Source organism: Crocuta crocuta, unplaced genomic scaffold, assembly GCF_008692635.1.
Source record: "Crocuta crocuta isolate KB4526 unplaced genomic scaffold, BGI_CrCroc_1.0 scaffold231, whole genome shotgun sequence".
Classification (NCBI taxonomy): domain Eukaryota; kingdom Metazoa; phylum Chordata; class Mammalia; order Carnivora; family Hyaenidae; genus Crocuta; species Crocuta crocuta.
The window spans coordinates 7,527,240-7,553,352 of record NW_027528357.1 but is presented as its reverse complement, the minus strand read 5'-3'; the positions used below and the strand labels follow the sequence as shown (position 1 = coordinate 7,553,352).

General features: G+C 39.4%; 1 protein-coding gene across 1 annotated transcript in view; it reads left to right on the top strand.

Moving 5' to 3' along the window:
• Positions 1-690: 690 nt before the first annotated feature.
• DSG2 (desmoglein 2) overlaps positions 691-26,113 on the top strand; it is a 46,219-nt gene continuing 20,796 nt past the window's right edge. Inside the window, exons 1-6 of the mRNA XM_077753854.1 lie at positions 691-834; positions 20,967-21,002; positions 22,636-22,770; positions 23,360-23,521; positions 23,660-23,804; positions 24,641-24,807. Coding sequence (XP_077609980.1) covers positions 691-834; positions 20,967-21,002; positions 22,636-22,770; positions 23,360-23,521; positions 23,660-23,804; positions 24,641-24,807 — 789 coding nt within the window. The remainder of the gene's footprint in view (positions 835-20,966; positions 21,003-22,635; positions 22,771-23,359; positions 23,522-23,659; positions 23,805-24,640; positions 24,808-26,113) is intronic.

Here is a 26,113-nt window from a genome sequence, read left to right as displayed (position 1 = left end):
CTGTTTTCCAAGAAGAGCACAACTTCACATTTACACTTGCAATAATAATTATAGTTCTAACAACTACATTTATTAAACCTGCTGTACTATAAACAGCACGGAAGGCTTCCCATGCATTTTCCGATCTAATCTTCACAGCAGCCTTATGTGTTGGGTGCTACTGACCAACCCTACCTAACAGATCTGGAACCAAAGCACGGAGAGGTTGTCCAGCTCACACCGCTAGAGAAGCAAGGATCCTGACCTCTAGTTATGCTTTGTGTGCGAGATTTTGTAAATCATATCGAAGAGTCCATCTTTTCCTTAACAACCCCTGGAGTTTTATCCTAGCCTTGCCTGGTTAAATCATCTGTGATTTTTCTGTCTCCCTTAACCAGATAAACTGCAAACCTGTTGGAAGCCATGAAGGGGCCTCGGGAAGAGAGAGGCAACAGGCCCTCACAGAGCCAGCCACCTACATCCTGCTCCAGAACCTCCTTTCCCTGTAAGCAGGCCGCAGGCACCCCGGCTGCAGCGGGGACGCGGATGGCCCCAACACTGTCTTCTCTACACCACCTGAGGCCGGGCCCGTGCACAGTCACAAACTTCTGAACCCCTGGGAGGCCTCGGGTGTCCGGGCGCGCTCGCCGGGGGCAGGCAGGTCTCGCTGCGGAGAGCAAGCTTTGCCTTTGGGCAGGCGCCGGGCGGCCTATGGGGCTCAGGCCGAGCCCCGCCGGGCCGCCCAGAGCCTCCCAGGTCCCGGCCAGTCTCCGGAGAGGAGGGGACGGGGAAGGAGAGGAGACGGGGCGGGGCCTGCCACCCAAAGTCCCCGGCCCAGGGACGTCACGGTCCCAGGTGCGTGTGCGACGAGGGGCGGGAGTCCACCGCGCGCCTCCCTCCTCCGAGGAATCCCCACCTCAGCGCCCACGACTCCGGCGGGCTCCCGGTTCCCTTTATTCGCNGGGGAGCTTTGTTTGCAGTCTTTTCCCTCCGACGGGCAACATGGAGGCAGGAGCCGGGCCTCTTTCCAGGAGGTTCGCGACGGTCTCCCCGGTCCCCCGGGTCGCCGCCTCGCGTCCGCCTCGGTGAACCGGCCACAGGGGAAACACCTGTATTCCTAGAGGGCAGCGAAGGGCTACCAATAGGGGTTTCAAAAACCGCATTTTACAGAGTTTAATTTTTGTTTGGTAAAGCCACTTTACCGTTAAAATCACCCACAAGTAGTTTTAACTTCAAGTTAACAGAGTTGGTGTTTTAAAGCAACTTCCTGGTGTTAAAGACAAGAAACATATGTAATAGTAAGATTTTCTTTTTAATTTAAAATGTGATAGAAAATCGACGTGCAGGGCCACAGTCCAATTAGAAGTTACTAGAGGAAAGGGCCTGCACCCCTGGAAAATAGTGGTCAGTCCCTGGAGCTCCGTTTCTTAGGCTTGGTTCGCGTGCTCAGATTGGATTTTAAATATATTTGTTTTCTGTTTGTTAAAGGAATTGCACATGAGTGAGAAACATGTCTGGCTTAGGGGGGCTTGCTAAATGGAATTTGGTAAACTAACAGTTCTCCTAAGTGCGGGTTCACCTTCCTGAGACTTAAAATCTATGTTCAGAGAGATTAGATACAAAATAGTTTTCTTATATAATGGTTAACATTTTTTATAAACCACACCAGTTCATTCTCTATATTAAAAGTTCTAACTTTCAAAAGATTACCTTCTATTACAGAATTGCAATGGGGGAGGGGAAAACTATTTTATCTATTTTTATATTAATATATTTACATATTATTAATATTTGTTCATTATATTGATAGACATTTTTTCCTGGGGGGTGTGTGTATTATAGGAAAACAACACGACTAATCCAATCTAGAGATTTCAGTGAACTCTTACTTGGAATTATACGATAATTAAAACCTCTGGCATGCCACTTCGTTTTCATGCTCTATTTATCCATTTCATATTGTCGAAGTCATTGAGGTAATTTTCAGCTCAAGCTATTTTGTTAATAAAACTTCTCTGCAGTAATTTAGGATTTTCTTTTTGGCCTCCATAATAAGGATAGGGCAACTAATACCCTCATTGTGATATCACCTGGCCAAGAAGAATACCAAGCTAATATAGCACCTGGCTTACTCTGAGGGTTAAATATTAAATTCCTTTCACTTAGGAAAAGAGATTGCCTTTATCCTTCGATGGTACAATGGGCAGGCCAATTCAAGTACATTTACAGAGAAATAGGTGATAATTGACACATATTTTCTATGTTAGCAATCCAGTATTTTTACTCTCTTAAGCAATAATTAACTTCTTTATAAAGGGATTGCAACTAACTGAACTGGAACAGATTCCAGTCTATTCTTTGTATTTTCTATTTTACTTTTTGTGATATAAATTTGAGTATGTTTCTTTTTGGTCAGTGAGCAGTGGACAGTTCAGCATTTTGCTCCCAAAGTGTTTGAAAGTGTACTCTTTGGTAAAGAATGGAAAGCAATCATCTATTATTTTCCTCAAGAGTTCTTGAGGAAATAGGTCTTTTATAGAAGGGAATATAAATTGTATTCTGTTCAGGTCAGAGTTCAGTTGCAGTGCAGATAACAATTCATTGCAGCTAGTTAGAGCAAGAAGGGATTTATTTCAGGGCATTAAGTTGATTGTGTAAATATAGGAAGGATTGAGGAAGGGGACTTCATTTTGAGTTGCAGTGATGACTTCAAAGCCACACAGCTGAACCCAACCATTGAGGGAGCTGGTACCTCTCCAGTGCTCAGAAACCAGCACTGCCACCCCTACAGTGTGGAAATTGCCATGACCCGGATGCTACTTTTGCTGTCAAGCCCAGAACCATGCCACATTTGCGAGGAGGCGTACCAACTAAATGTACCAGGACCCTGCCTCTTGGCACCCATTAATCTAGCGATAGACACTAGAACAGTAATAAGATGCTGCAGAAAACCAACTACATCCGCGTCTAGGCGTGCCAGCAGCAGAGCAGACACATAGCTCCTCCTTCACTGCCTTCTTTGAGATCTCATGTAAACGCTGGCAGATTGAACCTAAATCATGGCTAGAACTTCAGCTGCAAGGGAATCTATGACACGTGGTCGTTAGCGCTCCTCTTCAGTCCAGGGAGACACACCAGAAGGGTGATAATGAGTGGCACCTACATAACTATCACATAGTCATTTAAGGCCAACTCTATCAAAATGGAAAGCAGGAACAATTTTGTGAATACAGCCAATCTTTCCTCTTCAAGGGTTGTTTTTTTTTTTTTTTTTTACCTGGGATCCACCAACTAGCAAATGCTCCACAGGTAGAATTCAGAGGGTCCTTAGACATGGCTGGGAACAAATTACATATCTGCTTTACTCATCTCTATCTGAATTTAGCATTTCTTTAAATGATGGTTGTAAGAAAGACACTGCCTTTGAATTAACAGTACCTGGGGTGCCTGGGTAGCTCAGTCGGTTGGGCGTCCAACTTTGTCTCAGGTCGTGATCTCATGGCTCATGAGTTCTAACCCTGCGTCAGGCCCTGTGCTGACAGCTCAGAGCCTGGAGCCTGCTTCAGATTCTGTGTCTCCCTCTCTCTGTCCTTCCCCTGCTCATTCTCTGTCTGTCTCTCCTTCAAAAATAAACATTTAAAAAAATTTTTTAAATAATCCCTTTGGTTTAAAAAAAAAAAAGAATTAGCAGTACCTGGGTCTTTGTCACAATAGAATTCACGGATAGTGTCACATCATACTACAATTATCTGAAAGTACCCNACCTAAGTGAAAGTCGGACGCTTAACCGACTAAGCCACCCAGGCGCCCCGAAAGTACCCTTTATTCTTGTCACTAATAAACTTTCTTTTAGATCTAATTATTCATGTGTTGATAATGCAATGCATGATACCACTGTACCACAAATTGGTGTTTCTTAAATTCTGACAACTATTTCAATATAAAGGATTTATTCATAATTCAATACTTTTTATTATGTAAATTTAAAAATAGTATTCAGGGAAAGGGTCCAAAGGCTTCACCAGGCTGCTAAAGAGAGCACTTGGGGGAGAGATTTTCTAGTGGTTGGCTCAACTTTGCCTTTGACTATGTAAGCTTGTTTTAAAAAATCAGACAACATTTAAGGATTCAGTGATTGCACATTGTGTTATGAACAGTCATATCTACTGGTGTACTTGTTTGTTAGGGTTGCTATAACAAAGTGCCAAAAATTGGGTAGCTTCACACAGCAGAAATTTATTATCTCACAGTTCTAGATGTTACAAGTCCGAAATCAAGGGCTATATTCCCTCTTAAATCTGTACTTTTCCTTCCTTGCCTTTTCCTGGGGTTTGGTGGTTTGCCAACAATCTCTGGCATTCCTGTCCTTTTAGATACATCACATCCTCCATCTTCACTTAACATTCTTCCTAAATCTCTCCATATCATCTTACCTCTGCACGTGTCTGAGTCTATGTCCGTCTATGTCCAGATTTCCCCTTTTTATAAATACACTGGTCATATTGGATTAGGGCACACTCTGATGACCTCAGCTTGGTTAAACCTGCAAAAACCCTGTTCTAAATAAGGTCACATTCTGAAATATCAGGGGTTAGGACTTCACATTATGTTCCTTTGAGAGATACAGCTCAATACATAACAAGTAGGTTCAACTGTCTAGAAGTTATCAGTAACATTGGTATTATGCTTCATGTTTTAATATACATCTGAATAGCAGAATTTAGAGTAAATTCAAGTATAAATTGGGTGGTACATATTGAAGCCTATAAGAATAATCAGTTGCATCTAGGGATTTTAGAAACATATGATTTCACATTTGTTTTTTTGTTTCTAAAAATTAAAAGGTTATGGGAAAATGTCAGCTCCTAACATAAAATTCTTTAATACTGAACTTAGAGGGAATTACTGTAAAAAAAAAAAAGTTATGAGCACTCATTTGGGCTAAACTCTTTCCAATCATTAGACAGACCTGATGAGCTAAATTAAAATCCCCAAAGATGAGGTCCAGAAATATGTATTGATAGAAACTTTCCAATTAATCTAATTGTCAGACAGGTAGAAGAGTGAGACTTACCGGTCTCAATTTTACAAAATAGTTTATTCATGAATGAAGCATGCAGATATTTATATGGAAAAAATTATACATTTAATAGCAATTGGCATTTTTTAAACTGCCAAATTGTAGTAAAAACTAGAAGCCTTAATTGAAATTATAAATGAGCTTTATTTAGGTCAGTTTAAGCAGTCTTAGTCATGGCTTTTTTTTTCCCATTTTTCAAAGTGCCACAAATTTTAACAGTTGAATAACACTTTTCAAACATAGATGATGAGAGATTGTTTTCTCAGTCAAGTTTATCTTAAAGTATCAAATGTATACCACATATTACATTGTATTATTTTTATTTCAAATTATTAAAAATTATTAAGATTTTTACTGTATGCAAACCTTAGAGATTAGAGTCAAGGAATCTAGAACACCAGTATTTATACCATAGTCTAATGGTAATATGTTAATACTCACAAGGGAAGAAACTACGCAGAAACTAACCATATGTGACCACTGTTAGTGACACCTTGGTCAGTTTTAAACAATATACTAGACAATGGGAGACCACAAAAAACCCAGACATGTTCTGTTCTCATGGTGCTTATGGTATAGTAAACAAGTAAATGACTAATTTCCCGTTGGGTTATAGTAAGAAGAGCAGTGATTTAAGAAGAGATAATACTATGGAGCCTACAGAAGGAGCACCACACTGACCATCCCAGCCAAGACCTGAGAATAATTATAAATTAGTGAGATGATCTGAAGAGAAGGAGGGAGGGAGAAGAATGTTCCAGGTAGAACACAGAGCCTTTGCAAAGGCCTGAAGTCAAGGATGTGCGCTTGGAAGAAATGAAAGAGTTCTTTGTAGCTGGAATGTAAGGCAAAACAACATGTGGAAAGGATACCAAGGAAATGATACCATGATACCAAGGAAAGCCACAAAAGGCTAATTAACAAGCGAGCATTTTAGGGAGGTGTTCGCATCATTAAGAAATTAAAAAGATGAATTTGGGTTAAGTTGGTCAGGAAAGAGTCAAGATGGTCATTGACCAATTGGGAACAATTTTGCCTCATTACTTTTTCCAAAAAAGGAGATTTTTCCAAAATTTGGAATGTTGTCATCAAAGATAGGCAGAGTACCATGGAGGGAGGGTGCAGTACAGTAGGAGGATTGGTTTGGGAGCAAGTGTTCTCAAGGAAATAATTGGGAGACTGAGGTTTGGAAGGGGCATTTCGGTTGTCACAAGGCCCAGGATGCTACTGGTATTGAATACTTCCAATCCAATCCAATCCAATCCAGCATTCTTCAGAACCTTCAAGAAAATTTTGGCTGCTCATGAATATTTTTCTTATTGTAAATACCAATAGCACTCCCACGGAGAAATGGTGGTAGGCAGATAGTAAGAGATTCTAATTAGGGATTCATCTCATCTCTATTCTCTTTTGAAAATGCAAATATTGGTACAACTGGGTGGTTCAGTCACTTGAGCATCCAACTCTTAATTTCGGCTTAGGTGATGATCCCCGGTCCATGGGATCTAGCCCCACATTCACCTCCATGCTGAGCATGGAGCCTGCTTGGGATTCCCTCTCTCTCCTTTGCCTCTTTCCCCCACTACCCCCACCCAAAATAAAATAAAGAAAAAAGAAAATGCAGATATCTCTGGTTGATTGAACCCTGATACATTCATTCATTCAACAAATATTATTGAGCACCTGCTCTGTGCCAAACACTTCTACGTCTCACATCAAAATCACACTTGCATGGGAATTATTTTCATCAGCTAATCAGGTGCTGCCTGGCCGGATGGAGACTGAAAGGGCAGATTTGGGTGGAAATGAGATGAGAGTTCAGATTCTCCTAAAGTGCCTCCATCCCATTACTCTTTCAAGTTCCCTACAATGCAAACTGAAAAAAATAAAATTAGGAGGAGGGTTCGTATGGCAATGTAGGAAAACCCTGATCTCTCCCCTCCTACCACAGACACAATAAATCTGCAACTATATGTGGAATAATTCCCTGTGAAGGGGATCTAGAAGTTGGGTCAACAAAGCCTCCACAGCAGGAAACAGCAGCAAGGTAGGTACAGGAGGACGGCAGTAAAGTCAGCCATATCTACAATAATTAGTAAGGAATGCACAAAATAGGAAGACCTATAAATATCACATCAAAAATATAAACACCAATGGGGGCAAAAATGTCGTGCTTTTAGAAAGCACTCATACTTAAGTGAACACCAATTTAAAATAGATGACTATGTACATAGGTTGTTATATATGAACCTCACATCCACCACAAATCAAAGACCTATAATAGATACACAAAAAATAAAGTGAAAGGATTCCAAACAACACCAAAGAAAGTCGCAAGTCATAAGAGAACAAGAAAAGAAGAAAGGAACAGAGAACTACAAAAACCAGAAAACAATGAACAAAATGGCAATAAATACATACCTATCAGTAATTAATTTAAATATAAATGGACTACGTGCTCCAATCCAAAGACACAGAGTGACTAAATGGGTAAAAAACACCAAGGCCCATCTATCTGCTGCCCAGAAGAAACTCACTTCATATCTAAAGGCATACACAGACCGACAGTGAAGAGGTAGAAGAACATATTCCACATACATGGAAACAGAAAGCAAGCTGGGGGTAGCAATTCTTATCAGACAAAATACACTTCAAAACAAAGACTGTGACAAGAGACAAAGCAGGGGACCACATAATGATAAAGGGGTCAATTCAACAAGAAGATACACCACTTGTAAATATTTATGCATCCAACACAGGAGCACCTAAATACATAAAGCAAATATTGACAGACACAGAGGGAGAAATTGATGGTAATAAAGTAACATTAGAGAACTTTAACATCTCACTTACATCAATGGATAGATCACCTAGAACCAAAATTAAGGAAATATTGACCATTCTCCACATTCTCCGTGTCGTGGCACGTGCTTTTTTGAGTGGATCATTTCCTTCCTCCTATAATCTCCCACAGATCCTGCTCCCTCTCAAGGCCAAGCCCACTGCCACCTCCTGCCCTAAACCTCTCCTGATTTCCCCAGCAGAAAGTGGTTCCTGCGTCATCTGAGCTCCCCAATTCCCCAGAACTGTTTCTGCAACTGTCATTTGCGCAGTTAATTTTTCCACCCTATGTTATAGTAATTTATATATTCTTTATCTCTCCTACTACCCTGTAAGCTTCAGAGCAGAATATAAATGTCATTTGTCTATAAACTAGCTAATCTTCTGTGTCTGGGACACAGAAATTCTTTAAAAACTCAAGAGTTGGGGCATCTGGGTGGTTCAGTCGATTAAGCTTCGGACTCTTGACTTCAGCGCAGGTCATGATCTCACAGTTGGTGAGTTTGAGCCCCACATCAGGCTTCACGCTGACAACTGTGGAACCCACTTGGGATTCCCTCTCTCTCTCTCTCTCTCTCTCTTTCTCCACCTCTCTCTCTTGCCCTCCCAACTCGTGCTCTCCTCTCTCAAAATAAATAAACTTAAAAAAAATAAATGAGTCAAAGTATCTTTCTATGTTTGGGAAAGCTGGAATAATAACATGAATTTCCTTAGTTAAAAAATATATTTACTGGGGCGCCTGGGTGGCTCAGTTGGGTAAGCGTCTGACTTTGGCTCAGTTCATGATCTGGCAGTTCATGGGTTCAAGCCGTGCATCGGGCTCTGTGCTGACAGCTCAGAGATCGGAACCTGGAGGCTTTTTTGGAATCTGTGCCTCCCTCTGTCTCTGCCTCTCCCCTCTTTTCTCTCTTTCTCCCTCTTCTCTCTCTTTCTCCCTCTTCTCTCTCTTTCTCTTTCCTTCTCAAAAATAAATAAGCATTAAAAAAAATTTTTAACATAGTTAGTGTCCAATTAGCCATCAGTCTGGCCTGAACTTTCAGATTACTGATTTAGTTTCATTACAAGTTAGAATTTTTCTACAAAGGAAAGAAAAGAGAGACAAGAAATGTAAATTAAGATTTGCCTAATTTCACAGGTAATAGTCCTGCAAAAAGATACATACAACTTTCTAAAGCCCTTGATTTTCAGTTTTTAATTTGGCCTCCACTTATTTGAGGCTGGTTGAAAATGCCTGTTATTCACTCTGAACTTTGGAGTCAACTGTTGCCTTACTGACAGACCAGTGCCATCTAATGGTGAAGAGGGACATTCTGAGGCTCTTGGTTTTCTTAAACTTCTGGGGATGGAAATCTGGTGTTCTTCATTTTTTAGTGTAATTTTCAGGGATATGTTGGAGCAAAAAGGTAGAAACAGCATCATTTTTGTCTATCAAATTATGTGAGATAATATATATAGATTTACTAAGATTTTGCTTGATTCCAAAGCATTCATAGCAGCTATAGAAAACACATAATGATAAAATGGTAAAATATTTCAAAAATAATGAATGCTTAACATCAGTAAAACTTAACTAGAAGAGATGTAAAGGAGGAGGAAAACACTATTTAAAGTAATCCTGGGGCGCCTGGGTGGCTTAGTCGGTTAAGCGTCCGACTTTCGCTTAGGTCATGATCTCGCGGTTCGTGGGTTCGAGCCCCGCGTCGGGCTCTGTGCTGATTGCCAGCTCAGAGCCTGGAGCCTGTTTCAGTCTGTGACTCCCTCTCTCTCTGACCCTCTCCTGCTCACGCTGTCTCTCTCTCTCTCCTAGAAATAAATAAAAACATTAAAAAAAATAAAAAAATAAAGTAATCCTGTTATAGACTCTAGATGCTGGCAAGGATGTGGAGAAACGGGCACCCTCCTACACTGTTGGTGGGAAGTAAACTGATGCCGCCCCCCTGGAAAACAGTGTGGAGATTCCTCAAAAAATTAACAATAGAACTCACCTATGACCCAGCAATAGCACTGCTAGGAATTTACCCAAGGGATACAGGAGTGCTGATGCATAGGGGCACATGTACCCCAATGTTCATAGCAGCACTCTCAACAATAGCCAAAACATGGAAAGAGCCTAAGTGTCCATCAACGGACGAATGGATCAAGAAGATGTGGTTTATCTATACCATGGAATACTACATGGCAATGAGAAAGAATGAAATCTGGCCATGTGTAGCAACATGGATGGACCTTGAGGGTGTTATGCTGAGTGAAATAAGTCAGGCAGAGAAGGACAGATACCATATGTTTGCACGTATAGGAGGATTAGGAGGAACTTAACGGAGGACCATGGGGGAGAAGAAGGGGAAAAATAGTGGGGGAGAGGGAGGGAGGCAAACCATGAGAGACTCGTGAATGCTGACAAAAACTGAGGACTGATGGATGTGGGGAGTAGGAGGGATAGGCATGGAGGAGGGCACTTGTGGGGATGAGCACTGGGTGTTGTATGGAAACCAAGTTGACAATAAACTAAGAAAAAAATTAATTAATCCTGTTATATTGATTATTACTTCTAAAATGAAAAATCTACTTGTGATAGAAATCACTCAGTTACTAAATTTCCTAATTTAGAATCTATCATTTCACACATCTTTGTAGTTGAGGATTTATTCCAGTCAATGAATTATCCAGGCTCTATTCTTCCCTTTCTTTTGCTAATTTGGTTTGATACAATGGTTTTCAAAAGTGTGATCCCCAGACCAGTAGCATCGATGTAACCAGGAACCTTGTTTAAAATACAGATTCTTATGCCCCCTGATGATAGACTGATAATTGGAAATTCTCTGCTGGAACCTGGCAGTCTGTGTTTTAACAAGGTGACTCTGATGCCACTCAAGCTTGAGAACCACTGCTAACATCACCATTAGTTAATAATTGGAAAGGGGCGCCTGCGTGGCTCAGTTGGTTAAGCGTCCAACTTCGGCTCACGGTTTGTGAGTTCGAGCCCTGCGTCGAGCTCTATGCTAACACCTAGCTCAGAGCCTGGAACCTGCTTCAGATTCTATATCTCCCTCTCTCTCTCTGACCCTCCCCTGCTCATGCTGTGTGTCTCTCTCTGAGAAATAAGTAAAACATTAAAACAAATTTTTAAAAAAAGAAAATAATTGAAAAGACAAAAGATTAAATATTTTAAAAGCTTACACTTAATTACTTGTTAGCAACTCTCATTTTAAAAAATGTTTTAAGGACCAAATAAAATAACATTGACTTTTCTGGACCTTCAGTTTAAATGTGTATATCCAGAAAGAAATAGGAATGGTCTATGATTACACAAAACTCAACTTGAAACAAGAATTCACAATGTGACCTAACAACTCAGGGGTGGCACAGCATTGCCAAATCCGTATTTTAAAATTTTTTGAGGCAGTTAATGTTTCCAAAGAAAATATCTTCTTTAAAGCTTCAGTATGACTCACTCAGAGCCCTATCTGTTACATTAAGATTAGCCCAAACATTAGAAGAGCAAGTGAAAAGTTATGACAAATCATATAATTTATTACATTCAGTCTTAAAATAAGTAGTTTTATTCTCTAAAATTCAAGGTCACAATTGAAACATTAAAGTTAAAAATACTGGAGCACCTGGGTGGCTCAGTCGATTAAGTGCCTGAGAGCTCAGAGGCAGGAGCTTCCTTAAGATACTGTGTCTCCCTCTCTCTCTTCCCCTCCCCCATTCTCTCTCTCTCTCTCTCTTTCTGTCTCTCTCAAAAATAAACATTTTTAAATGTTTATTTATTTTTTTATTTCTGAGAGAGAGACAGCATGAGCAGGGGAGGGTCAGAGAGAGAGAGGGAGACACAGAATCTGAAACAGGCTCCAGGCTCAGAGCTAGCTGTCAGCACAGAGCCTGACGTGGGGCTTGAACCCACAAACTGTGAAATCATGACCTGATCCGAAGTGGACGCTTAACCAACTGAGCCACCAAGGCGCCCCTAAAATTTTTTAAAGACAGTTAAAAATACTACTTTTCTTTGCTATTGAGGTTTTTTTTAGTACCAACTACAAAAACAAACATAATCGTATATGTAAATTTGGGCTTGGGTTTTGTTTTTTTTTTTTTTAGATATTTTCAATGCTTATTTATATTTGAGAGAGAGAGACAGGGACAGAGACAGAGCGCAGATGGGGAAGGGGCAGAGAGAGATGGAGACAGAATCTGAAGCAGACTCCAGGCTCTGAGCTTTCAGCACAGAGCCTGATACAGGGCCCGAACCCATGAGCCATGAAATCATGACTTCAGCCAAAGTCGGATGCTTAACCAACTGAGCCACCCAGACACCCCATAAATTAGTTTGTTGCTAAAGCTACTCTGGGAATTGTATTTAATGTATGGGTCATACATAAATTGGATAAAATATTATATAAATTTTTAAGTTGGTATATTCTAAATGAATTATAACATTTAGCCTTAAAAACATTTTGTAAAAACTACATCCCCTCCCTCAAGAAAAAAAATTTTAAGGAAGATTAAGAGAAAAAGTATAGCAGGTGAAATATTAACCTAAATCTCACCTTATCGGGTAGATAGAGTAGCTCACCAAAATTACTGGTCCACTCTTACTGCACTGGGTCCCTTGAACTCTTCTGAATGTCTAAGTTTCTGCCATTACACGGGTCCTGGCATGACCTTCTTGGGGCTACAGAGGCTCCTCTAGCTCAGTCTATACAAATAGAAAAATCAGGATATGCCATCAGTGGCAGTAAACAAGTGGCATCCATGGCCCTAATGTCATTTTATTTCCTTTAGATTATTTTCGCCAAAGCTAAAAATGCTTTAGGAATGGATTGAGGAATTAACCAAGGATCCTTGGTGGCAGTTTTTGGTTTTGTCTTCCACATAGTGAAATGGAGAAACAAGCGATTTTAAGGCATTCTTCTTCTTTGGAAGGGTGGGTGACAATGGGAAATAACAGGTGTTTCTGTGCTTATCCAGGGAGTGGGCATGACTTTGAAGAACAACAACAGGCATTGCTTGATCATCTCTATTTGAGTCCTCAAGATTGTCTAGCAACCACACTACCGACTTTGCCTGAATAGAGACTTAAGCCATTAAAATGCCTCAAGTTTGAAACAGTTTCAAACTACTTTGTACCCCTCTACTTTTCACCTCTAATAAGATAACTACTGGTCTGAGATATTAAAATGTCAGGGGTCACCTTACTATGGACTCAGAAACATGAAAGAAATATTCAAGATCATCTATTTCAGATCAAAAACGAATTAATCAGGAAGAGATATCATCTAGTGACTCATAAGTCCTCCTGAATTGCTTATTAAACTCATCAAGGTAACTTCATAATAGGAAGTCTCTGCTAACAGTGCTGACGTTGAGAACAAACAGTACATTGATTGATAGTTTTTTGCAATGATGTTTGACTTTCCTTCATGCCTCTGCCAAAGAAAAAATATTTTCTTGCCAGTTACCAGGAAGGCCAGTTTGACAACATGCATAGGGTCCAATGGTAAAAATGAAAACTTTTTTTTAAACTTTAGTAAATTGGGAAAGCTTTGGAAGGATTTTTCCAGTTTATATAAAAATACTACTTCTTTGGGTACAAAGACTAGAAATTTATTTTTCCTTTTCAATCTTTTTTTTAAGTTTATTCATTTATTTTGATAGAGAAACACACAGAGAGAGTGTATGTGAGCAAGGAAAGGGCAGAGAGAGGGGGAGAGAGAGAATCCCAACCAGGCTCCACACTGCCAGTGCAGAGCCTGATGCATGGCTCGAACATACGAACCGTGAGATCATGACCTGAGCCAAAGTTAAGAGTCAGACGCTTAACCCACTGAGCCACTCAGGTACGCCCTTAAAGGTATGTTGCACATGACACTTTTCTGTCACCAAGTTCCTGTGAGAAAAAAGCTATAGATTTCATGCTTGGGAGAAACCATAATGGTCATCTTGTCCAGGCATTCTTCCAGTGCTTGAAACCCTTTTACAACATCCCCACAGGACGTCTCTCAAACTTACAGAGCTGGAAATGTTCATAGAGAAGTGGGAAGAAATAGGAATGGAGGACAGAAGTCAGAGAGTGTCAGTTATTCCACTTACATCTGGAAATTTGCATAAATACATGGTCTCCTGAAATTTCTATGACTTTCTTGACTAGGTATTACAGTAGCTTCAGATCAAAGACACATGGTCTAAATTGGGGTTTCTCAACCTCAGCACTTTGTCATTTGGAGCCAGATAATGCTTTGTTGGGGGAGCCTATCCTGTGCAGGACAGGGTATTGAGCAGCATCTCTGGTCTCTACCCAGTAGATGTCAGTAGCACCTCACCCTGGTTGGACAACCTCCCTGCCCTCCATGCTGGTTTCAAAACCAAAAATGTCTCCAGACATTATCAAATTTCCCAGATGGCTCTAGGGTGAGGGAGGGAAGTTGTACATGAAGTCTCCCCCTCCAGTTGAGAACCACTGGTACAAATTAAGGAGGTGCTCTGGAAATATCCAGATTATTTACTTGGAGTAAGTAGAAAGGAGTAGTTAAGATCTTAACTATCCCCTTAATCAAATAAACAGTCCCACAATTAACAAAACGTTAGTACAATTCTCTTGGGTGTGTGTGTGTGTGTGTGTGTGTGTGTCTGTGTCTGTGTGTGCTGCTGTGGAGCAAATATTTCAGTCCCTCATATTTTATGAAGGGTCTGGGAGAACAGGCCACTGCTGTAAGTGCCATAAAAATGCAAACAGTGTAACTGTAGAACTATTCCATGACACCCTCAGCTTTAAGATGCACATCAATTGTTACAACTTTTTTATAACACATGGAAAAATACACAAATCACAAGTGTACTGAATTACTATATTTTCACAAACCGAACACAACACATGATCAGCAACCAGATGAAGAAACAAGATGACCAGCACCCCAGAAGACCTAACATCATCCCCCTGACTCACTTCCTGCTTGCTTCACCCACCTGGATGACTGATCCCATTCCTACCCAATGCCTGGCCCTTCCCTTTGCCGGAAGGTCCACCTGACTAACTCCCCCATTCCATTCCAGCCTTTATGAAGATAAAATCTCTTCTGAGAGCCTCCTCACAGCCCTAAATCACTCTCTACCACCCTGTCCCTGCTTTAATTTTCTTTCAGCCGTCACGACTTATTTCTGTGTGGCTCTCGAACAAGTAAGAACCCAAGAGGATAAGAACATACCATCACATATTGTAGGAGCTCAGGAAATTGAAGACATGAATGAATCCAAATTTCAGAAATTTTAAGATGAAGAAAATGCAAACCATGCAGTTAAGGAAATACCACCTAGTTGTGTTTCCTGAAGGCCTGCTATGTGCCCATCACTGCAATAATAACTCTCATGTAGTATGTCTTTCAGTATGCACTGTAGCCCTGCAACATGCTTTCAGATTCAAGTAACAAAGCCCAACTGAAAGTAGATTAAACAAAAATAATATTTAATATCTCTAAAAAATGGTCCATAGATGGGGTGGTTCCAGTTTTGACCAATTTTGTACCTCAGAGATGTTACAGTTTCAGTGTGGTTTCTCTTGTGATTTTATTAGCTCTCTCCTTGTGGTCACAGATGGCTCTAGCCATTCCAGATGTTGTGTCCTTGCTCAGCAATCTCCAGAAGCAGGGAAAAGAGAGGCTACACAGACACTTCTCTTCTTATCAAAGAGGAGAGTCTTTTCCAGGCTCTCTAGATAACTCATTGGCCTAAATTCTCTTATACATTGTTAGAGGTTGAATGTCTGTGTCCCCCTCCCCTGCAATTCCTGTGCAGATGCCCTAACTCTCAAAGTGATGGGATGAGTGCCCTCACAAGAAGAGCTCAAGCTCAAGCTCTTCCTCTTTGGGTGAGGACATAGCAAGGATCCTGCAAGCCAAGAAGGGAGCCCTCATTGGGAACTGACTTAGCCAGTACCTTATCTTGGACTTTCCAGGCCCCTTAACTAAGAAATAAATTTCTGTTGCTTAAGCCACCTGATCTGTAGTGTTTTGTTAAGGCAGCCTGAGCTGACTAATACACACATTTATGCCTAAATTAGTCCCCACCAAAGCGAAGGAGACTATGATGCTTTGGTATATACCAATCATTACTCAGCTCTGTCACCCGGGCAGTGTCTACCTGCTACCTGAACCAAATGGGGTTTTGTAAATGCTAAAATGAGAGACAATGGCAATTAGTTATACAATTGAAAATGTCTGCCATGGATGTATTATTAATTCTTATGTTACACATAAGGAAACAGATTAAAGCAATTTATTGAACAGAATCAGGATTTTAGTTTAGGTATGATTGTTTCCAAAGTCATGCACTTTCCACCAGCTGATACTCCCTCTTGAAAATAATTACAACAGTCTTTTCTTTAATAACAACATTAAGAAAATTCTGTCTTAATGATTCCCCTGGAAAAATGACTGAGGAGACTGGGAACAATTTTATAATAGGTGTACTACATCTCTGCCTCAATCTTGGCTTCTTAATACCACTCCCCACTATTAGAAATCAGGGCTTTTTAGGGGCACCTGGGTGGCTCAGTTGTTGGGTATCCGACTTCAGTTCAGGTCATGATCTTGCAGCTCATGAGTTCAAGCCCCGCATCGAGCTTTGTGCTGACAAATCAGAGCCTGGAGCCTACTTGGGATTCTGTGTCTCCTTCTCTCCCCACGCCCCCCCTTCCCCCATGCTCTGTCTCTTTCTGTCAAAAAAATAAATAAACATTAAAAATTTAGAAAATAAAATAAAAATCAGGGGTATTTGGAGAAATGGCTCATTATAAAACTGGAATAGAAGAAATAGAAGATGACCTTGGAGCATCTTGTGATGCTAGACAATAAGGAAGAGCTCAAAAAACAAAAAGATGGGAACATGTCAAACATAGGAACAGAATCTAACCTGAAAGATCTTCTAGTGCCCAAAGCTGGAACTATTTGATTTGAAAAACAAAATTAATAAAATAATATTGGGGGGCACCTGGGTGGTTCAGTCAGTTAAGTGTCCGGCTTCGGCTCAGGTCATGATCTCGCGGTTTGTGGGGTCGGGCTCTGTGCTGACAGCCATCTCAGAGTCTGGAGCCTGTTTCAGATTCTGTATCTCCTTCTCTCTCTGACCCTCCCCTGCTCACGCTCTCTCTCTCTCAGAAATAAATAAAACATTAAAAATGTTTTTTAATTAAAATAGTATTGGTTTATAACCCACAGAATAAAATAAATATGCATGAGTCCATACTGATACATGAGTATATCCATATACATGTATCCATATACATGGATAAACAAATGAGGGAAGAAGAGATGAAGCTTTCTTGGCAAAGAATTCCATGTAATATGTATACATGCCTCTCTCATAAGAAGTGAGGAGGCTTAATCTCTCTACTCCCCCCAGTCCCCACCCTGAAGGAGAGCTAGACTTAGTGACTCACTTGCAAGGAATAGAGTATAGAAATGGAAAAGTAGTAGCTTTACAGTGGAGAAACCTGCAAAGGCTACTTTAGCCACCAATGTCATATGGGTATCCAATACCCCTGATATAATGTGATGAAAAGGGCACTTCACAACTCCGTGGTGTTCTTTCCAAAAGCACATCACCCTGGTCTAATCAGGAAATAAACCAACAGATAAAACCAATTTGGAGGACATCTTCCAAGATACTTGGCCGGTATCAAAACTGTCAGGATCATAAACAGGGAAAGACTGAAAAACAGTCACAGACCAGAGGAGATATTCCAGATGCAGTATGGGATCCTGAATGTATGCACGAACAGAAAAAGGACCTTAAGTCTGGAATATAGCTAAATCTGCGTTCTATAAATATACCACTGTCAGTATCTCAATTTTGACAAGTGTGCAGTAGTTATTTAAGAAGTCGCTGGGGGAAATGGGTAAGGGAACCCTGCACTATCTTTGCAACATTTATGTAAATCTAAAGTTCCTAAATCTCACAAAAATCTATTTTTTAATTTTTTTAATGTTTATTTTTGAGAGAGAGAGCTCCCGCAAGCAGGGCAGGGGCAGAAAGAGAGGCAGACACAGAATCCAAAACAGGCTCCAGGCTCTGAGCTGTCAGCACAGAGCCCGAGGCAGGGCTTGAACCCACAAACCACAAGATCATGACCTGAGCTGAGTTGGCCGCATAACTGACTGAGCCACCCAGGTGCCCCTTAAAAAAATCTGTTTTTGAATATGTGCTAGGTAATTGAAACTAAGGGTTGCTTTGAGTGTTCATTGTACCATTCATTCTACTTTTACATATATTTTCAATTAAAAACTTAATGTTAAGCTCATGAAATAAAGATTCTCTGCTTTCAAGGTATTAGCAATCAAGAATGGCAGTTTCTTATGTTAACTACGGAGACAGTAGTGAATAAGGCAAACTTCATTGTGTTTAATCCTAAATGAACAACAGATACTCGTATCACATTCTACAGTTCTTGCTACTCAAGAACTGACAACATCAGCATCCCCTAAGAGCTAGTAGAAATGCAGGGTATAAGGTTGAACTGCATACCTGCTGAATCTGATTTTTAACAAGATCTCCAGTGAGCAAAATGCATGCTAAAGTTTAGGAAACACTGTTTGTAACCATACGATTGTCTACGTTTCCTAAAATTACATCTAAAAAGTACACTCCAGGAAAAAAATCAATGGAGATACTCTTATAAAGAGTTTGCATTTGAATAGAGAACTATTTTTATTTATGTACTAATGATATTTAGTCAGGATGATAACATTTAATAAGATAACATGTAACTATTATACCTTTTTTTGCTAGACCAAATAAGATTTTAGGTAAGAATAAAAGTGGTAAATATTTGATCAATCCCTCAATATGGCCAATACAAAGTAAAGAAATCAATGGTTAGGCAAGAAATACATTACATTTTAAGAGTGTCTCCTGATGATGTGACACTGAGGAATCTTGGATCTAGTCGCTACTCTTCCCTTTCAAAAATTCCCACCAGAGAAACATGCAGAGAAGTATAATCCATTCAGCATTGCTTTTGCTTGTTTTTGATACCATGCACCTCTGAAAATACATGAATTGGGGGAACATAACTTTGAGTAGAGATGTCTGTGTCATTCCTAGCCAATAATAGAGAGGATGACGTGAGGAAGAAATACTATATCTGGCCATAAAATCGAAAATTAGCAGTGGTTGTTTGTCTACCCCAGAGAGGCTCAGACTAGAGACTGAACATCCTGGAGTTTCTCTTTGCAGGGGTAGAGATAACAACATGTACACAGTAGAGGAAAGGAAGAAAGGTGAAGGACCACATGTAGAACAGACCCTGGAAGGAGCCTTCAAAGAGATGTGAATAGGTGAAAGAGACCTAGAAATTTTGAAGCCTTAACTTTCCATGATTTATCGCCTTTTTGGACTCATGTGACCTGAGATATAGATGAGAAAAGGCAAGCAAGACTGAGAAAATACAAATTTAAGGCAGATTATAATGAACTAATGCACAAATGGAAGGTGGGGAAATGGAGGCAATAAATATAGACAATTTCAGTTTGGAGTCATAGTCCGAGAAAGAACATGTAGCTTAAGATTAAATGTTAGCAGAAACAGGGGGACAAGTAGGAAAGATCTTAATATATTTGGCTAGCCAATGGGAAGGAAATAAACATATTTGATTAGCCAGTGGTGAGTAAAGATAAAATATTAGTGGAATGAACAAGGTTCTTGAGAAGATAAATGTAGGAGAATAAGTAGAAAAAGTGAAGATAAATCACACAGATGATGTTTAACTTTGGAAGGGCATCAGGACACCTCGGTTCTTGGAGAAGGCAGGGAAGGAAAGGAGAATTGAAGATACAATCTCAAACAAAAAGTGTGGTCATCTAAGAGTGAATGCATTCAGAGGCGTGGTCTGTGTGCCTGGGGCAGTCTCCTGAGGTTTGGGATGGTATGATAGGGCTGCTATAAGAAAAACAAAGATAAGGCAACTGTATAGTTTATGGTCTGGATGAGCACACTTTTGAGAATTAACAGGTTATCACAGATGGGGTGCTGGTACAGCAAGTGTCATCCAGACTCTCCTTGGCAAATGTTAACACATGGTCACCCTAGAAAGGAGCCTCCACCACTGAAGAGGGAGCAGCTATTAAAGAGTGAATGGATATGGCAGATCCATTCAGCTCCCATGGCATTGTCTGGCAGTACAGGGTCAGAATCGGAGAGGAATGGGCTTACAGAGCTGGGGGAAAGGTGAGGCAGGAATATTAGAAAGTCAAAAGAATGAGGGGTCCCAGAGTCATTGACAACATCTTTGGAATGGCTGGCAGTAATCTACTAGCGTCGCCTAATGTTGGGAAAGTTGGAAATGTTCTCAGTCCACTTGCCTCCTGTGGATGGTGCACAAACAAATTATTAATTTCAAATAAGTTAAGTTGAAGTATATAAATAGCCATGTGTGGCTACCATGTTAGAAAGAACTGGTTTAGATTAAGACAAGGGAAAAGTGAAACCAAGAGAGTAATGGACTATAACGGAAGGGCAGCAAAAGTCAAAGGACAGGATAGGAGTTTATTAGACAGATTTTAGAGTAAGTGTAACTATATTTACTTCTGTGTGATGATGAAGCCCGAAGTGTGACAGTGCTTGATAACCAAAGAAAAGAGCCGGTGGGACTTAGGTGTGAAGTCCAAGCATGGGCAGTCGTGTGGGCAACCCTGGGGGTGATGGGAGTCAGCTGGGCCAGGAGTACAGGGTGCATCTCATACTAAAGGCCTAGAGGAAAGTTATGTGGGTCCCTGAGAACATGAGATGGAGAGTTCTTGGTTTTGTTTTTCAGATATTAGTTGTGTTCTGAGGTTCCTGGAGGAGGCAATGTGGATCAAAAAGAATGTAGATTCCTTCCTCCAGCCCTGGTCATGGCAGGAAGGCAAAGGGGAAAATTAAAATTTGTTTCCTTTTCACAAAGGAGGATTGTAATGGTGGTGGTTAAACCTTTTTTTAATATCTATAGTATTTTAGGTGGTAAGTTATTAACAAAGGATTTATATTGAATTGAGTGGTAAATTATATTAAACAACAAATAAATAATTTTATTTTCCAGATCTGCCTTAACTTTGGAAATGGACTCCATTTAGAGGTAAGGAACCGAGAGGATTATTTCTGCCTTTTGGACTCAGAAGCTTAATTTCTTGGAAGACAACTTGGCTATGCCTTTCCTTAGACCTAACAATTCCCTTAGATCTAACAATTCCCACTCTGTCATGTGCACAGGAATATATATCCGGGGATGTTCAGTGCAGTATGTTTGTGACAATCTAAATGGTCATTCATAGAATGGTAAAACAACTTATGGTATATGAAGAATGTCCATGATGAGATACTGAATGAAAAATCAAGAGGCAGAGTAAGATGTATATTGTAATCCCATTTTTATAGGAAAATGAGCATTATATATGTACAACTGTATGGTCATAAGAGAAGATCATAATAGATATTCATCAAGCAATTAACAGTGAATACTCTGAAGTATGAGAGAAAAAGCAGAATAAAGTTTTATAGTTTTAAATTATAAACTTTAATGTTAATTTATTGTTTTATTACATAATTTAATTTTTTAAGTTACAGAAAAATCTCTCAACAAAAAAAAGCAAAAAAAATCAATGACCTAGTGATAACCAGTATCTGAAAAAAATACATGTTATGTAGAGCAACAAAATAAATAAAATTATAAACCTAGTACAATAATCATATCTGACCTTCATATCCTAGGTCAGCTGTATTGAAATTTCCCTTGGATAAAATATTTGTCTATTAAAGCCCAACTGAAAATATATAGAATAAATCTTTTCTACTTAAGGTTCTGAAAACCAAAGATGGGCAATTTAATTCTTTACCTCATGGTTTAAACAATAAATTCATTAATTGGCACTTTCGCTCTGTTTTAGTTAAATTGATACCACGGGTTAGTTACTAAGATTTAGTTTTAAAACATTTAATAATTAATTTTTAAACGTAAGCCACCACAGAAGAATGAAACTTGATTTTCAGTAAAAAAAAAACAAAAACAAAGAATTTCTTAACATGACATATTATTTTTTAATTTGCCAATGTGTATGGTCACTACATTAGCCTGTTAAAAGAAAAATCCAACAATGATCAATCTTGAAAAGATTTGGTTGGCTTTATTCAATGATTCATGAACAAGGAAGCATCCAGTCTAGAAAACAGAAAGGATCTTCAAGAGTTGTACAAAATGAAAGGGTTTTGTATACCAAAGTGAGCAAGAGTGGGAAGTTATACTGAGTATTTGCTGGTTGGTTAGAGCAGAGTCAGTCTGGAACCGGGGCAGATAATGTGCTGATCGGGTAGTTATTGACTGCTTGGCCTAGGCCTTCTTTTTCTGGGAGAGCCAAACACAGAAATGTGTTAAGTTCCAATTTGTTGATGTGGGGCTTGGCATAGGCGACTCCATCTTGGACCTTAGTCTGGACACTTTAATGAGACTCTGTGACATTTCATTCTGGGAAGTCTTTTCTCACTGATAAAAACAAAACAATACTTTTCTACTGGTTTAGAGACAATTACTTGAATGCCTATGGAGTTCATATCATTAGTGTATACATTTCCTCCTTGAAAATGAAACCTGTTAAAAAATACAAAATTTATACCTTAAGGTTTCCAGAACCATTTTTAAAGTTTTAATAAATTATAGAATACCATACTTATGTCTTAGGATACTTAATAATTTTTGACAATATTTTATGTTGTAGGCCTTAAACACAAGAAATGAAAATAATCTGCTGCCTAAACACACTCACTTTGTGCGGCAAAAGCGCTCCTGGATCACCGCTCCTGTGGCTCTTCGAGAGGGAGAGGATCTGTCCAAAAGGAATCCGATTGCCAAGGTACCTCTACAGAGAAATGGGAAATATATATATACATAATAGAAAAGGAAGATGACAACCAGGAAAGACATTAGAAATGGGTTAGACTCACGCCATTCCTGAGCCATTCCAAGCAGGGAAGGCACTCGACTTTTTTTTTTTTTTAACTTTGAAAACTTTAATCCTTCTATGAAAGGATGCCTTTTTCAGACTTTCCAGATGATCGAATGGATCTATAAAGGTGATTTTGACTCTGCAATTTTTACCTCATGTGCTAAATTTAAAATCTGTACTCCCAACATATACCCCCAGTGATATCTTAATTTCATAACAACCCTGAGGAATAAGCAGGAGTGTCTCTCTACTTTACAGATAGGAACACTGAGGCACAGAGAGATTAACTCTTAGTATCACGTAACCACTGAGTGGCCGAGACAGAATTTGAACCCAGGCTCTCTTACATCAGCACATCATCTCTTGAGTACTTGCGCTCTCCTACCTGCCTCCTATCAAGATTATGAAAACTTCGGGGGGAAATTTTTCATTCGAAATATGTACATGTAAATTATAGAGTTTAACTTGAGTCATTCTTCTGTTATTTTTATGTTAGATACATTCTGATATTGCAGAAGAACGAGGACTAAAAATTACATACAAATATACCGGAAAAGGGATCACAGAGCCACCTTTTGGTGTGTTTGTCTTTAATAAAGACACTGGAGAGCTGAACGTTACCCGCATTCTTGATCGAGAAGAGACGCCAAGTTTTCTGGTGAGAAGAACAGCTTTCCATTTATTAGTTTGTAGTTTTTCTTTGGTAATAGTTATGATTTGTTTGTTTTTATATTGTGGTAATTTAATTACCTTAGCTTACATTTCATCTCTTCTGTTATTTATGTCATGATTTCAGCTCATTGGTTATGCTTTGGATGAAAAAGGAAACAACCTTGAGAAACCATTAGAACTGCGCATTAAAGTTCTTGATGTCAACGACAATGAGCCAGTGTTCACACAGGACATCTTTGTTGGGTCTGTTGAAGAGCTGAGTGCAGCAGGTCAGAGTTCGTTATTTTTATGATTGACTGCCCCCAGGCATTTTAACCCCATTTTGTAACCGAACACTAAATCCTGTATCTTAATGGAGGCTAAGTACTACCCACAAGGCAAATAGTAATAAACCTGTTGCTCTAGGTTTGGAACTGCTTTTTCTGAGATGAGGTACAAAATGCTTTACCTGATGTCTCTCTTTATTGTCAGAACAGATATGGCGGATCGGATCATGTGACAGGTTAGGTCTCTGTAGCAAAGATTCGGCCTTGTGGCTAGAAAGCAGCCATAACCAACATGTAAACAAATGGGTGTGGCTCTGTTCCCATAAAACTGAATTCACAGAAACAGGTGGCTGGCAGTTGTTTGCTGACTTTTGACTTCTATTATGTCTCAGGTTTATTGACAACATTGTCCGAGGCAGTGGTCTCTGAGACTTGCAGGAGACATTTCCCTTTGATCATAATATAAAGAATAACTATGCTTCTCCTGAATTGTTTGTATGTTAATAAGCATGCATTTGTATCTGTTCATTCTTCTTTCTTTGTATTGATTATTAGGGAGATTATAAGTAGATCTGCGGCCTTCCTGTAGCAAGTGCTCAGGACTTCCCCCCAAGAATTGTCTGTGCTGAAGCTAGCCTTGCCCTCTTCTTATCATTCCTAATTCTGTACCCCATCCACACTTATTTTCTCATCTGATCACATTTTTTGATCTTGGTAAACTGTGACTTAGATAAGCACAGTTTATGGAACAGGCTGAAGGTATGAAGAAAATAATAACGTACATATGTGTGCTTAACATCAAGTTTCATCTCGGACACTTTTTATTTTTCTAATGCCAGATACACTTGTGATGAGAATCAGCGCAACAGATGCAGATGAGCCCAATACCCTGAATTCTAAAATTTCCTATAGAATTGTATCTCAGGAGCCTGCTTACCCTCCAGTGTTCTACCTAAATAAAGATACAGGCGAGATTTATACGACCAGCTTTACCTTGGACAGAGAGGTAAATTAGTATTTTATGTTAAAGTCTTCTTTATCTTTTCAAGTTTTCCTTTCTCTTTATTTCTCTCCTCTTCTAATTTTTATACTTTCTTATATTTCCTCACTTCTAGGATAACTCCTATAAATACCTCTTCTAGGAATGTGCAGTCCAATATGGTAATCATTAGCCGTATGTGGCCATTGAGCATTTGAAATGTGATCCGTCCAAATTGAGATGTGCTATAAATGTAAAAAGTCCCCAGATTGGAAAGACTTAGCATGGAAAAAAAATGCAACATACCGCCTTAGTAATATTCTCTTGATTGCATGTTGACATGATATTTTAGGTACCATGGGTTAAATAAAATATATTTGTTTAAAATTGGTAGTATGGCCTTTTTTTAAACTTTTTTAAACGTGGCCATTAGAAAATGTAAAACTGCATAAGGACAGCACTATTCAAGGGCCTCTCCAGTCAGGATTCTGTTTGCTAGAGAATCCTAAAGCCATCCTCTGTAATTTGTGGTTCTGTAATGAAATCAGCCCTCGATTGCTAATACGGATATGGAAGGAGGAACAAAGACTGACTTTGGAGTACTACTTAGGATAATAGAAATACTTGTAAAGAAATGAATTGTTATAATTCCCAAATTGGAGGGAAATTTCAGTGGGATTGCTGGACAGGCTGTTCTCAAATACTTCACTTTTTTCTTTCTAACTCAAAGGGAAAACATTAGATGAAAACAGAAAATAGAAGACTTTTTAAAATATTGTATACATGAAGGTTTTAACAGTGTGCATGAATAAAATGTTGTAAATAAATCATTGTCTAAGTGCAGTCATTATATTTTATATGACTTGGGAAAATGATTTCATTCTGTCCAGAGAGGGAGAGGATTGTGCTCAACATTGCTAATGGATCTCTGTGAAATTAAAGAATATTATTATTCCTAAAATTCTACTCTGTACCTTTTCACATAAAATTAGAATGGAAAAGTATTATTTTCAATTATTCTGATTTTTTTAAGAAGCTGCTGTCTGCGAAGTATGTTAAGTTTAACCAGTGGTAATGGCTGTCACTTATTGGGCATTTACCATATGTCAGGTGCTATGCTAAGCCTTTTACGTAGATTAATCCATTTAATCCAACTATGAGGCAGATGCAGCTATTATCCCCATTTTACCACAAAAGGAAACCAAGGGTCAAAAGGATTAAGCGTATGTCCAACACAGCCATTAAATGACAAAGCCAGAATTGGAATCCAAGCAACTGGCTCTAGAGCCTCAGTTACATCGAACAGTTCTGCCCCAGAGAGGACCCCCATGCA